General features: G+C 35.6%; 1 protein-coding gene across 2 annotated transcripts in view; it reads left to right on the forward strand.

Moving 5' to 3' along the window:
• Window positions 1-13,328: 13,328 nt before the first annotated feature.
• Window positions 13,329-16,458, forward strand: part of ephb4a (eph receptor B4a) — a 53,696-nt gene continuing 50,566 nt past the window's right edge. For both annotated transcript variants that reach the window (XM_073841447.1, XM_073841448.1), the window contains exon 1: window positions 13,329-14,273. In XM_073841447.1, the coding sequence (XP_073697548.1) occupies window positions 14,195-14,273 (79 nt within the window). In that variant the 5' untranslated portion in view covers window positions 13,329-14,194. The remainder of the gene's footprint in view (window positions 14,274-16,458) is intronic.

A 16,458-nucleotide genomic window follows, 5' to 3' on the forward strand; every position in this document is an offset into this window, starting at 1 on the left:
GGAAGGAACTGCCCCATTGCCCTTTCTCTAGATGGTATCCAGAGCTCAGTAGATTACTTACAAATTGTAATCCATTACTGATTCCAGATTACATGACAAAAAATTGTAGTCAGTAACGTAATCCATTACATTAGATTACTTTTAGGTTACTTTTGACCTGATTCGTTTATCACATTGATAAATGTGGGATTATCTTATACTAGAATGATTTAAAATGCAAAAGGAAGGAAATATGTTCCATTTTATTGTAATTTACAACATGAAGTGCATTAAACATTGTATTACAGGTTTCCCAAACTAGGGTTTGTAAAGGAACTGCAGGGGTTTGTGAGTTTAATGAAAAGCTAACAATGAACTGAATCATAAAAAATGACAATGAAAGTCTTTTCACTTGGTGGCCATATTTGCAATGCCGAATCCTATCTTAATGAATGGGGGAATCCTAAAAATCTCAGAAACTGCTTGCTGAACTCACAATTAAATTATGTCGAATCAGCAACAAAAATCTGAAATTAATTGGCCCATTTCTTATGCTCAAGTAGCGTTTAAAAGCTTATAATGCGCATTGGCTGGTCTAGCCGCAGGTTTTTGGCTCTTTCATTTAGAAGGTGGAACTATTCCTCCAAATTGTGTGTTTCAGTTTCTCCCATTCTTAAGTATAGGAGTGAACCGTCTTTGTATTTCTGTAGTCTTTGTTTTAAAATTGCAATTCAAATAAAACACTTACTAAAAAAGATGAGATATTTTTATTTACCTGCATGCAATGTGACCATTAATCAACGTCAAAGAAACCGTGAGCATGCAAATATTAATTTAAAATCTCAGGGGTACTTAAAGTAAATATATTTGGTGAATAAGGTTTAGATGAAACAACCAAAAAAGTTTTGGAGTGCCTGCATTACATGTAAATAAGAAATAACTTGAGTATGTGCAGTTTAATGAGTTTAAAAGACAAAAGCCTTCCAAAGACATAATAATACAATGATTAAAAAAAAAAAAACTTACAGAATGTTCATTCAAATAAAAGTGAATGTGTTCTTCCCTTCTTAAACCTTAAAATGACTAATGACTACACTCTTAAAAATAAAGATGCTTTAAAAGGTGATTCACAGCAATGCCATAGAAGAAACATTTTTGGTTTCACAAAGAACCATTCAGTCTCTTTCTTACCTTTTTATAATCTGAAGAGCCTTCTTTCGCCACAAAGAACCTTTTGTGAAACAGAAAGATTCTTCAGATGTTAAAGGTTCCTTATGAAAACATTTAGACAAAAAAAAGTTATTCTATGGCATCATGAAGCACCTTTATTTTTAAGAGTGTAGTTTATGTGTAAATGTCCACAAAACTGGACTTTCTGAATATATATAAGCAGCAGTGTTGGGGAAAGTTACTTTTAAATGTAATGCATTACAATATTGTGTTACTCCCTAAAAACAGTAACTAATTACATTGCTTAATTACTTTTTATAGAAAGTAATGCATTATGTTTCTTTTTAAATCAGTTTGGTTTTAATATAAAAAGTTCTATTTTTGTCAAATGTACAAGCCTTTTCACACCAAAAGCCTCAGGCTTAGAGAAAAGTAAATTGACGTCTGTACAGTAGACCGCAGAAGAAAAAATGTCAACTATTCAGCAATAAAAAAGAAAGACAAATGTTAGATTATCTTGAGTAATTTTTGCTTATTAGTACGGATGAATTGGATCATCGAATTGGCAGCAAAGACATCGGTTAATAAAATGGGATTAAATACATAAAAGATATTTGTATTATTTAACATTTAATTATTGCAGGTTTGTGTTGAATTTCAGTGTTTTTATTCATTTTGAAGAACACTGTTTCTGTTTTTGTGAATGAGATTAAATAATGCATGTTCACATTTATTCTAGAACTAAAGTTCAGGAGAGCTTTTAATCAATAAATGTAACTGGCGTTACTTATTTGAAAAAGCATCTCAGATATTTTCATTTTATATTATTATTTTATGTCAATTAAAAAGTAATGCGTTACTTTACTAGTTACTTGGAAAAAAGTAATCTGATTACATAACTCACATTACTTGTAATGCGTTACCCCCAACACTAAGAAGCAGTAGGCTTTTTCAAAAGGAAAACTGAAAAGATGAAAAAGAGAAATTAGGGAGAATCAATAAATTATGAATAATTTATTGCTATAGTGTGAATAATAGGTAATCATGTAATCAATGATTACTGTACACTGATTATGAGTATTTTGAAAAGTAACTCTAATTACAAGTACTTTATTTTTGGAATCTGATTACATAATTCAGATTACATGTAATCAGATCACAGTTCAGCTTGTAAAATGGGCTCTTCAATGGTTGCTTGTGGTTTAGGGCTTCTTGAGTTGGCTATTTGAAAGTTCTAAAATCTGTCATTTCTCAATACGTTATTGAACTATTCCTGCAGTGTTCAATATGAGGACTCGAACCAGTTTAACTATTAATATTTCTCAGGTTTCAGGTTGTACTTTCCGCTCTTGAGGTGTTTGTAGTCAGAATGGGGTCAGTCTAACATAGCAGCAGTGTGTTCTGGGTAATCCTGCAGGAAGAGTGAAATCCAAACACATGTTTCTATCGGTATGCCATCAAACAGGTATGATACTGATACCTGTCACCAGATCGGGTTGAGAGTGTGCATGTGTGTATATGTATGTGTGTGTGTGTGTGTGTGTGTGTGTGTGTGTGTTTGTCCCACAGACACACAGAAAATTCCCCTCACTACACCTCTCCATCCTGGCTGGTCACCATGGCAACAGAGCATTTTCATGTGTCGTCTCCATTCTAACGTCCCTAATTAAAATGGGTCTGGTTGGGTGTAAGCCGGCGTGTATGTTTTGCGCAGACATGCGTGCCTGTGTATGCAGATGTTTAAAGGCTACTAAGGAAAAGTGTATGTGGCAGGTTTGCTGCATTAAAACTGCAAACGGACTGAAACATTTACATAACATTCCCGGCTGAGGCGGCAGACAGCGATTCCTCCCTCTGGCACAGAGAGTGTACAGTCCAGCAATTAAAAATGACTAATTAATTACACATATTTATGTAGCAATCACATTCAACATTCAAATATAATGGCAAAAGTATTTTCACATTGAAGGCCCAAAATGCAAATTGCCAGGTTGTTTTTATTTCTATAATTAAATTGCATAACATTCAAATAACTTTGTGATCTTCGAACAGCGTTCACAGAAACCTGTTATAATGAATGTCACATTTAGCTGTGCCTTTTAGCCCGTAGTGTTTTGTGGTGTTTCTCTCAGTTGTTTGACTGTGAGTTTTAAAGGAACACTCCACTTTTTCGGAAATAGGCTCATTCTCCAACTCCCCCCGAGTTAATAAGTTTCCATATTTGTCCTATTTAAAACTTGACTCTTCTGTAGTTATATCGTGTACTAATACCAGCGGAAAATGTAAAGCTGTGATTTTCTAGGCCGATAAGATCAGGAACTACACTCCCATTGCGGCGTAATAGTCAAGGAAGTTTGCTGCTGTAATATGGCCGAAGCAGGCGGAGTAATATCACGCAGCTCATGTGCAAATGCTAAACTAGCTGGGAACTAATTTCAGGCGCTGTGTGATATTACTGCGCCTGCTTCGGCCATATTACAGCAGCAAACTTCCTTGACTATTACGCCGGAGTAATAGTCACAGGCTAATCAACCCTGCTGAAAAAACCAGCATATGCTGGTTTTTTCAGCAGGGAAGTAAGAAAAAACCTGTTAAAAACAGCTATCAACATGCTAATCATGCTGGTAACTTGCTAATAACTGGCTAATCATGCTAGAAACATGCTAACAACATGCTAATTAGGTTAGAAACATGTTCAACATGTTAATCATGCTAGTAACTTGCTAATCATGATAGTTATGCTAACATAATGCTAACAACATTCTAATCATGCTAGCTACAAGCTAGTAACATGCTGATCATGCTTGGAAAATGCTAGCAACATGCTAATGACGCTAACAACATGTTAGCAACACACCATTGACATATTAATCCTGTTACAAACACACTAAAACATGTTAACACCATGCTAATCATGTTAGAAACATGCTAGCAACATGCTAGTAACTTGTTAAAGGATAACTATTGCCAAAATGCAACCTGTGCTGTTTTTTTTTTACTGTAAACGAGACAAACGTATATCTAAAAGCATAATTACGACAAACGAGCCGTTTTTGAGATTGAGCATGTTACTAGAATGTAGCTAGCATGATTAGCAAGTTATTAGCATGTTGCTAGCATTTTTCTAGCATGATTAGTAAGGAAATAGCATGTTTCAAGCATGATTAGCATGTTTTTAACTTATTTAGCATGTTACTAGCATGTAGCTAGCATGATTGGCAAGTTACTAGCATGTTGCTAACATGTTGTTAGCATCTTTCTGGTATGTTTGTAACATGATTAACATGTCAATAGCGTGTTGCTAGCATGTTGATAACACAATATGTTGGTAGCATGTTTCTAGCATGATTAGCATGTTTCTAACTTATTTAGCATGTTACTACCATGTAGCTAGCATGATTAGCAAGTTATTAGCCTGTTGCTAGCATTTTTCTGGCATGATTAGTAAGGCAATAGCATGTTTCAAGCATGATTAGCATGTTTCTAACTTATTTAACATGTTACTAGCATGTAGCTAGCATGATTAACAAGTTACTAGCATGTTGTTAACATCTTTCTGGTGCTAAAACATGCTAAATAAGTTAGAAACATGCTAATCATGCTTGAAACATGCTAGTGCCTTACTAATAATGCTAGAAAAATGCTAGCAACATGCTAATAACTTGCTAATCATGCTAGCTACATGCTAGTAACATGCGAAATAAGTTAGAAACATGCTAATCATGCTTGAAACATGTTAGTGCCTTACTAATCATGCTAGAAAAATGCTGGCAACATGCTAATAACTTCCTAATCATGCTAGCTACATGCTAGTAGCATGTTAAATAGGTTAGAAACATGCTAGCAACATGCTAAAACATGCTATCTGTCTATTCATCCGTCCATCTGACAGACTGTATTGCCTTAGCTTTAAGCTTTAAAACTACTTTAAACTTGAGAAAGCCAACATGCTGAAATGCTATTTAAACTTAAGGTTATTATTATTCCTAATAGACTACAATTTCTGACTGCTCCTCCTCCTAGAGCATTTTCAAGCCAACTTAAAGTTTGTTATGACGAACTTTAATTATCTAGTTTTGATGTATTATCTTAATTATGAGCACACTGGTTTGTAGTGCAAATTGTTTTATCGTTTACTGCACTTTGTTATTCTTCTCATTATTTCCTTATAGCAGATAATCAACTGGAAGTCATATTTCCGTGTTGAAGACAAAGGTGGATAGCCTTCTGTAATGAGGAAAAGATACCACCGTTACGTTTTAACACACCAAAGATGATTTATGCAATTATTTATTTAATTACCTAATTGCATGACTTATTTTAATGCATTTAATGCGTTAAATCAAATATTAACTGCAGAAATTAACACATTATTTTTTGCCTCAAGTTACATCATGTACAACAAAACATCGATCAAAAAGTCAGTTTGTTATAAAAATAGTACATCTCAAGATTCTCAGCACTTGTTTCACAGTTATGAACAAATGTAACATGTAGAAAACATTTATTCAAAGTTATGTGGCCTTTAAAAACATTATTTATTATTTATACATTGTTTTATGGAACATTTCAGTTGGAAGTTCATCTAAAAACGATTTTGAGAAAACACTGAGAAGAAACATTCCCATTAAGTTTGCAATAAGAATTTGTAGCATTCTTCTAAATATTTACAACTAAAGAAATTTTTTTTAACATTTAAAAAACAACTAGACATTTTGACCATTCAGTGAACATTCAGAAATAATGTTATTCTTTGACTTAATGGGAACTATTGGGAATATTTATGTTAGCTGTGTTTAAATCATTAACAAATCAACATTGCTGAAGGTGTTTACTTGACCATATTCATCAACTATGTTTAAGATTATGCATAAAAAAACACAATCGAGCTTGTTTTGTAAGTAGTTTTTAGAGTTCTCTATGGATTGTAGTTTTGCTGATTCCAGTGTTTACTCACCAAATATTTAATCCTAACCATCCTAAGAGAAAACTTTGGATAAAAGATAATTAAGTCACTTAATTCACTTAATATTGAGGCGATTACCCCGGAGTAATCAAGGGCACATTGCTGATAGCTCATGGTTTCCTCAAAATGTGGAAATTTCATAGCTACTGTGGAGGGATTTTCAGAGAACAGTAAACTCAGGCAAACTATTATATAGACCAAAAGTCATGTTGCCTTTCAGTCATTTTGACAGCCTTCATCCTCATTCACTTCCATTGAATGGATAAAAGTGATTTAGCAGACATTCTGCATAAAACTTTTATACATCACTTAGTACCGGCGCTCAATATTTTCAATGACGGCGCTACAACAAACAAAGGTTGAATTCAGAATAGCATACTTTAAATATTTCAGCCATATTCATGCCATACACTCTTAAAAACATAGGCTCCAAAAGGGTGTTTTTGCATTTTTTGGTTCCCTAAAGAACCTCTTTGACTATAAAGAACCTTTTCTGCATCTGAAAGGTTCCATGGATGTTCAAGGTTCTTCATGGAACCATCGGCAGCAAAAAAAGAACCTTTATTTTTAACAGTGTATATATAGCAAAACAGTGTAGTAGTAGCCAGTATGCTATTTGAATTCAGCCAAAGCAACTGGCAAAGTTGTGTCTAAGATTATTTAAAATATATAGTATTTAATGATTTTTATCAAAGGTGCATTCAGTAGTTTCTTAGGTAGCATTAGCACTGCTGTTCTTTGTGTACTTTAAGACGCTGCACTACCCTCTTTCAGCATGGATCAGCATAATTATCTTGAGTTTTATGTAAATTACACTGATACTGGTGTGTTGTAGATAGCAGTCTACACAATAATTAACTTACCTGCCCAACAAAAACTGCAATTTGAGCAAACTCAGGATAGTTCTACCTTACAGTATGGGTGCCGTATTGATGTTCAAGCTTGTTTCTTTCTTAGTAGCACCTAAACAAATATCCAAACCATTTTTATGTTTTCCCTTTTAAATGTCCTTAAAAAGATGCATCTTCTGTTCCTCTCAAGACTGATGATCACATTTTTGACTCTGGACCACAAAACCTTAAGTAGCACAGGTATATTTGTAGCAATAGCCAAAAATACATATGGTTCAGAATGATTGATTTTGCTTTTATGCCAAAAATCATTAGGATATTAAGTAAAGATCATGTTCCATGAAGATATTTTGTAGATTTCCTATACTGTATATCAAAACTTAATTTTTAATTAGTAATATGCATTGCTAAGAACTTCATTTGGACCACTTTAAAGGCAATTTTATCAATATTTAGATTTTTTTGCACCCTCAGATTCCAGATTTTCAAATAGTTGCATCTCAGCCAAAAATTGTCCTGATCAGATGAATCTTAATTCCAAAAAAAAATTCCCCTTTTGACTGGTTTTGTGGTCCAGGGTCACATTTGATACTCATTATGGATAATGACGTAAACATAAGTTGCTTCAGTCTGGTAAATGTTCATCTATAGAAATATTACTTAAAATCTATATGTTATTCTTACATTTGCGTTATAAAAATACACTCACGTTGCCATAGAACCTTTTTGTGTAAATGGTTTCATAAAGAACCTTTAACATGTTTCACAAAAGGTTCTTTGTGGCAAAATAAGGTTCTTCAGATTATAAAAAGGTAAGAAAGAGATGGTTCTTTAAAGAATCTTTGACTGAATGGTTCTTTCTGGAACCAAAATGGTTCTTCAATGGCATCGCTTGAATAACATTTCCAAGCACCTTTATTTTTAAGAGTGTAGTAGCTAAAAAACTATCAATGTGACAACAGTTGGCATGTGGTAGATAGTGTAAAACAGGTTTTTCAGCAACGTTTTGATCACGTTGATAATTTAGGGCTTAGAAATTTGTGATACAGCAGGTTTTATAGAGTTAAGGCAGTGCCGTCATATGAGATGCAACTGTAGCTGCAATCCAGAGGAAATGGTATCCGCAAGCAGAACAAAAGCTTTAGGGTGTGATCAGCTGCTCTGTATAGACGACAGTATAGGGCCAGTGGAGTGTGATTATGCATGTACAATATCAAAATTATTATAAAAAGTTCTCTTATAGAATAAGAGTAAGACAATATGTCACTCCTAGACGGTGTGAAGAAAACTATAACAATGCAGGTTTCTATCTGTCCTGTCCCTTGCCTCACACACACTGTAGTTGAACTCGTCCATTCACGCTTTCCTCTCGCACCTCTCTCCCTGTGACTCCCAGGTCTTCACGCCGGGTTTCTCCTCAGGCACGTTTGTCATTATCCCACTCTTCACACTTACTGGAGTGCAGCACACACTCCAGACAGACAAGAGAAACTGTGTGTGAGAAACCACCACAGGCTCAGACTGATACTACAACCATCATGATTAGTGCTGTTTGCATTGATATTAAAGGAGTAGTTCACTTTCAGAACAAAAATTTACAGATAATGCACTCACCCCCTTGTCATCCAAGATGTTCATGCCTTTCTTTCTTCAGTCGTAAAGAAATGGTGTTTTTTGAGGAAAAACATTTCAGGATTTCTCTCCATAGTGGACTTCTATGGTGCCCCCGAGTTTAAACTTCCAAAATGCAGCTTCAAAGGGCTCTAAACGATCACAGCCGAGGAAGAAGGGTCTTATCTAGCAAAACGATCGGTTATTTTCAAAAAACATTTAACTTATATAGTTTTTAATCTTAAATGCTCGTCTTGCTGAGCTAGACAAGGCAAGCATTTGAGGTTAAAAAGTATAGAAATTGGCATTTTATTTTTTTTTAGAAAATAATCTATTGTTTTGCTAGATAAGACCCTTCCTCCTCGGCTAGGATCCTTTAGAGCCCTTTGAAGCTGCATTTAAACTGCATTTTGGAAGTTCAAACTCGGGGGCACCATAGAAGGATCCATTTACTAAATGTGTCCACCCTGTTTTCTGACTTAATAGGGTAGACACTAACAGAGTGGACATTTTGGCCTAAAATCAGCCTTTATTATTATTTTTTATTAAGTAAATACTTGGAAAATATATATACGTTAGAGAAAACTTTTACTGATATACCAAACAGTGTGAAAAAAATATATATATTAAGTGTCGTATGTATCATCAAATGGCCTGGGGACATAGGGAAAATTATGATATTTGGTGGTTTAAAATGTTTAGAATTATTAATATATATATATATAATATATATAAAGGTTACTTATGGCAAAGACAACATTAAAATTGATGTTGTTAAAAAATCTTAAGGCAATAATATCATGAATTTTATGGGGACACAAAAGGCACCGAATCCCAGAAATGACCCGAGAATTTTTTAAAGTTGTGATTTCCTTTGTTCAGTCCTGGAGATCAATTTAATATACCTCTTAAAAAGTCATTATCTGCTCATTGTGATTGGCTGGAAGGATTATGGACAATTGATCAATTTATCGATCAAAACTGCATCTTGGAGTTCCTTAAAAGCACTTTACCGTAAATGATAATAATTCAGTTCCAAGGTAGGTATAAATCAGACTATCACGGCATTACCGTCACCGCACCGCCGCAGTACTTTTTGTAAACAAGCCTTATCAGCGCTTGGATCAGCTGTTTCTGTTGAAAACCTAGACCACATCAACTACTGACTTTAGTGCGAAAGCGCTTCAGATAAGCTGTCACAACCTTTTTTCTTTAAAAAGTAGGATGAAACCACACACGGGGAGCTTTTCTCCCCCTTTAATTCCGATGCTAATGCATCTCTGGAGCCCTCTTCATCACACCTATGTGGATTGGCGTGTTATTTGGCTCAAGGATTGCACATTCACTCAGGTTCTTGTCATGCTAATTCAAGCACTTGTCTTCTCACTGTAAACCATTAGCTGCTGCAGGAAGGCCATGAAGGAGACGTGCGAGACTTGAAAAGCTTGGAGGGAGAAAGTGCGAGGGCCTTTGAGAGAAGAGCCGCTGGAAAAGGAAGCCAAATCATGCCATGACACGTTTTATTTTATGTTCAACAAGTTGTTAAATGCATATACCACTAAGTGTGAGAAATCTGAGGCTACCTCATGTAAAGTATATCAGCATTTAATGACAGAATGTGTCTTCGCACTTAAATGTGGCTGCTGTCGCAAATCTTCTGAATAAGCTGCTTATGGGTGACAAAGCAGCTAAAGTGTCTTACTATGATTTCTTGTCCTCCTTCAAAAACTATTTATAATCATAACTTTGGTGAATAAATAGTCCAAAACCAGTAATCCCACACATGCATCAATGAGAAATGCATATTTTTACACACACTTTGTTGCCTTTACTAGTTAATGCTTTTAGCATGAAAACAAAATAAGCCTATTTACATTATTTATTCATTAGTGTCTTATTCCCTTGTTGTTGTTGTTGATTTTTTCATAATCTGTGATGAAAATATAATAACTGACTTTCCATTTCGGCTGACATTATGCTGACAGCATGGAGCACAGCCAAACATCCACTTTATCTGCTGCGACCAACATAAAACTAGGATGCAATGCAAAGATTACAAGAAGAAGGACAGAAATACTCATGTTTGAGACGTTTCACTTGTGAATACATAAAGTAAGTTAAAAAAAATAATAAAAGAAATGGGGTTTGCTCAGAGCTCTGCCCATAAAGTCAACATCAAAACGGACCCTGTTTTGTTTTTAAAACACACATTTTCAGGAAATTTTGTGGTGAATACCATTCATTTAAACTGGAATCAGTGCAAATGGTAGTTCTGCATGAGGATGCAAAAGTTCCCGTTCCAAATTCACCGCACTGACCAACAGAAAGCTGCTTGGTTTGAAAGTGACGTCTGTGTGAGCGGTGCTTCATACTTTGCTATACACTTTTGACCATGGAAAATGTGCCTGCGAAATGTAGTCTAGAGTTTGTTAACATGATCTCAACTTTAGTGTGCATGACTGTTGTTCCAAAAAGAAAAATGTTTGTCTTTGTGTCTGTCATTAAGACCCAATCTCATGTGAAAATGTAACTTCTATTAGTTGGCAATTTTGTATTTGATAAGAATTGTTTGAAAACATAAAACTTTTAGAAGAAAGTGCACAAAACTTTGGCGATATTTCATAAATGTTGATTAAAAAGTGTTGCGAAATGTTTCCATTAACCAATGTTATGCGACTAAAGTGTATTTTTTCCTCTCACGATAAGTCACAACAACGGATTTTAGTGGGATTTTGGCTATTTTTAATCAAATGTGATCTGTAAATGTGAAAAGCCATTTCCATTGCTGTTTTGCAAAATATTCCTTTTTCAGTTCCTGAAAAACTACCTCATGCAAGCATACAAAATAATAAACTGCTGGAATACTATATGTTTTAAAATAAAAATGGAGTATTAAATAAAAATACATTTATTTTTAGTATTTGTTTTATTACTTTTTAATCAGAATTTGTATAATTTTCAAACCTAATTTAGCTAGCTTTTATTTTGGCGGGTTGCCGGCAAGTACATATGCGAATAGCCTAGAATTATGCTTCCATAAAGGTAAAAAACGATATAAATACTGTTCAGTTTCTTGCAACAACCGATCGTTTCATCTCTTTGGACATCAATGTATCCTTACAAGCCGCAGGGCGTAATTTGGATTTGTCTGTGCATGTTTTGTTTACTTTTAAAGGTTTGGTGCCCATCCACTGCCACTATTTGACTGACAGACTGCACTGCTTTGAGTTAAAAATATTCGTTTGTGTTCTGCTGAAGAAACAAAGTCACCTACATCTTGGATGCCCTGGGGGTAAGCAGACAAACATCACATTTTCATTTTTGGGTGAACTATCCCTTTAAATTTATTAACCTAAGATTGATATATATATATATATATATATATATTTTTAGGTGTTATGCTGTCCAAAAGACACTGAATACTGGGAATGACCCATTAACAGGGTGGAAATTGAAAAATGGTGATATTTAGTAGTGTGTGTAAATGTAAATGCTGTAAAATGTATATTACACATGCTTAAAGTTCAAAAAGTGTTATTCATGTCAAAGACAACTTTAAAACTGATGTTAAAAATATGAAATCATGATCTTTACTAGGGACACAAAGACACCAAATCCCAGGAATGACCCGAATATGGTATCCTACACTCCTAAAAATAAAGGTTCCAAAAGGGTGTTTTTGCAGTGATGTCATAGAAGAACCATTTTTGGTTCCCCATTTTAGTTCCTGAAAGAACCATTTAGAAGAACATTGTAAAAAAATAAAAAATAACCTTTTTTAGGCCACTTTTTGAAAGGTTTCATGGATATTCAAGGTTCTTATACCATTGATGCCAATAAAGAATCTTTATTTTTAAGAGTGTTGATGTCCAAAAGAGTTATAAAGTAATGAATCAATCTTTGATTTTTCTGATCAGGGTACAGGACTAACATTTTGTCAATAGCAGAAAATCAGTTTAAAGGTTTGTCTAAACGGTTAGCGAATCATTACAGACCAGTTTTGGGGGTACTGCATAACAAGTAATGCAAATTACGTAAAAATATTACTTCTTCCAAGTAACTAGTAAAGTAACGCATTACTTTTCAACTGACAATAAAATAATTTCAAATAAGTAATGCCGATTACCAGAAATTGTGAGTAAGATGTTACTTTAGTTCTGGAATAAATGTGAACATGCATTAATTAATCTCACTTACTAAAAAACAGATACAGTATTCCTCAAAATGAATATGGTAGCCTACACTCTTAAAAATAAAGGTTCCAAAAAGGTGTTTTTGCAGTGATGCCATAGAAGAATCATTTTTAGTTCCCCATTTAAGTTCCTGAAAGAACCATTTAGAAGAACATTGTAAAAATCTAAAAAATAATCTTTTTTGACTACTTTTTGAAAGGTTTCATGGATATTCAAGGTTCTTATACCATTGATGCCAATAAAGAATCTTTATTTTTAAGAGTGTTGATGTCCAAAAGAGTTATAAAGTAATGAATATGAATCTTTGACTTAAGAGTGCAGGCATAACTTCAAGAGGAACGAATGTAAAAACTTTACACAACCAACAAACAAAGACCTGACTAACTAGACGGATAAATTATTATCATACACGCATCTAGTTTTTATCCAGATTGGCTTTTTTGACCGGCGTGATGAATTGGCCTATAGTGGAAGGGGTGCTCATGGAGGAGGTGCTTTGAGAGGAGGAGACTGCTCCTCAGTCGCATTGACCACCTCACATCTACTGCGAGCGCTTCAAGACTCAACGCCTCGCACCAACTTCTAGGATTTGCCGAGATTTTTTCCCCCGTCTCGACCGCGCATGTTTCGTTATTATTTTGACGAACTGCTTTGCGATTTGCCTGCATTGGCCATCGGATAAACAGCAAGGTGTTCGCTCGTTGAGTTGGCGTACGATCGCGTCCAAGCATCGCTTTTATTTCGCAGGATATTCATGTTTTTAAAGATACAAAGGGACGCGGTGGATTCACTGACGGAAATCAGAATTCGGTCGCAGGAGGAGGACGTCGATGCGATTTAAACCCCAGCCGAACACGAACATTTGTTTTCGCACTGTCAGTAAACCAAGTGGCCTGTCGGATTTGTTACATTAGGTGGATTTTAAAAAGCCATCCCGTTTCAGAGTGGGAAATTAGGACAAGTCGACCTACACCCCTCACAAAGGGGTTCCACGCAGCCGAGCGCACGGCATGTTGTTGCTCCTTATGTTTTTGGCAAAACTGGCACATGTTTGCGCGTAGATAAAGAGGTCGTTTGGGAGATTTTTGTTATTTTGACAATATTTTACCATTGTGTTAGTGCATACAGTTATCAATTCGTTTTTCCACACTACCACTCCATGTATTGAGCTACTAAATCTGTTTTTCATACCAAACTTAACCGATACAGTAGTTTTTGTTTCTCCTCATTGAATTCAACTTTTTTTCTTAGAAGTTAAAAAGTTATTTTCTTATGAATTGCTGGCTTTTCTCAGTCCTGTGACGACTCCCACCGTGCAATTGTTCGTTCCTGATGGGTACAAGACCCAGCTGACGATTCTTGAACCTTTGCACTGTTTGCCCATCTTTGTAAACATTCACCAGTAAAACACTCGTGATTCCACCATGGAGCTCTTCTCCAGGAATGTGGCCGCGCTCTGGATTATCCTGCTGGAGTTCCTGCTCCAAACAGTGGCGGAGGAAGGTAACTCAATCATTTTATTAAAGGCAACTACCTGTTGGCTCCTCATGGAGGAAAACCTGTTACATATAAAAGTGTTGTAGCATTGGGTGTTAACGTATGATCTTTATATACAGCAGAAGCAATGTTATTTTATTCACTATGCATTGCTTTGACTGGGCGTTATGCCCACTGCTTTGTGTTTGTACAAGCTTATACGATTCCCTGAGAAAGCTTTTATAAATCAGATGACTAGTTAACAGTACTCTGGTAAAGATTGGTCTAATACTTTGTGACCAGAGGCACCGCGAGATTGAGTGTTTGAAGAAGGCTTCTGTTTATTGTCGTTGGCGTAATTGTTGAGCTTTATTGATGCAAGACACAATTGAATAGCCTAGATTTGTTGGATTGTTTTTTCCTAAACGAATCAGTTTTTACAAAGCAACTCCTCCAAACGGAACGAGTGGGGTGTTGCTTTAAAACTAATAATTATCTCCGTGAAAGTGTGGATTTTTTTTTTTATAAAAGTGCACTTCTAATGCTTGCTACGCCCATGCTTTCAATTTAAAGTGCTCTTTAATAATCAATATAATTACTGTGGCCCTGTAATCACTATAGACTATGCACTTAATAACATTGATTTCATTCTTAAGGCATTCTTTTGTCGTCTTTCCTTTTTGAAAATCGCCCTTGGGTGGATCAAACAGAGGCACAATAAGTGCATCTCAAGTAACACGCAAATGTTAAATTACAAAGAGGATGGGCGAAGTATGGATGTCTCGGGTCGATAGAAATTTGAGTCGTGTATTGTCAGGGGACATTCCATCCAGTAACCTCAATAAGTAGTCATTTGGATCAATAGAGTGATGAATGTCTCTTCATGGAGATTTCAGTCTGGCGGTTTTGGCTAAAGGTGACTACGTACCTGTAGTAAGTCTATCAGTTTGCCGCAGGCGGCTTAATCGATGGCGGACGGACGATTCGGATTAGTTCCGCATTATATGGCGCGGTGCACACACCTGCTCCCCGCTTGCCGAAATCAATTAACCGACCTGTGTGACAGACACACGCAGGTGATGCTCCTCCAACAGCAACACTGGGTCCAATTAATGAGTTATTGACGCATTTCTGTCGCGGTAATTAGCTGATGAGTGTCAGAAATCCCATAGCTTGTGCTCTCAAGTGAGAAGGCGATAAAGCGTTTAATCCGGAACGGAGAGGCTGTCTCGATCTGTAGAAAAGATCAGTTTATGCTGTTTAAGAACCGAAGCAGTATTTTGCAGTAGGCTACTTACATAAGACACAGGGTAGATGTAATTTAATATAATTCAACAAATTATTTTTTAATTTTATGTGGAAAAATTGTGAAGTCGGTTCTACATTCCTAACGAAAATTAACCATTATTTTATTAACCTATAGCAAAACTGTAGTAACCCTGGTTTTACTACAAACACCATGGTTTATGTGGCAAAACCATGACTAATTTGTAATTACCATACCATGTTTTTTTAGTTTTATTTGTAGTAAAACCATAGTTAATTTTCGTAAGGGTAGAATTATTAACAATTGGTTCTAAAAGAAAAACTTTTTGAGCTTACTAGACTGGAACTCTTGACTAGGATAACTCTTTATTGTTATACGTTATAGTTCTAACCACTTTCCATTTGGATTTCTATGCAGCAGTGTGTTTTAGGTGGGTAGTTTTTTGGAAAATGTACTGAAACGCTGCTGGATAGTAGTTTTGAAAGTAGTGTGAAAACTTAGTCACTCATGTTTTGACTGTTTTTAGGCCTTGCCTGTCTTGTATGTGTCATTTCTTTTAGATTTTTCATTTTTGCTCGCCTTTGGCAAGTGTTAATTTTGGCCCTCGTTTCATAGAATATTGCTAAAATCAATACAACCCGATTGGGTAACTGTACCTGATAATTCACAGAGATGGGAGATGGGGACTGGGGGGAGTCTTGTAAAGACTAATATGGTGAAGTCAGTAACAGAAGCAGCAGGGGGGAGATTGGATTTGATTCTGTAGTAACTCAAACCCCTGCGTGAGATTAAACTAATGCCAGATCTGTGAGGATCACTGCACTGATCTCTAATTCCCTTTGTGAGGAAATATCAGCTAAAAAAGAGAGAGGTAACAATGGCTTTCATGTGAGGTCAGAGCTCAGGAACTCTTCTGTCTTCCGTCTTCTGTTAGCCTGGAGCAAA

This window comes from Garra rufa, chromosome 5 (genome assembly GCF_049309525.1).
Source record: "Garra rufa chromosome 5, GarRuf1.0, whole genome shotgun sequence".
Lineage (NCBI taxonomy): Eukaryota > Metazoa > Chordata > Actinopteri > Cypriniformes > Cyprinidae > Garra > Garra rufa.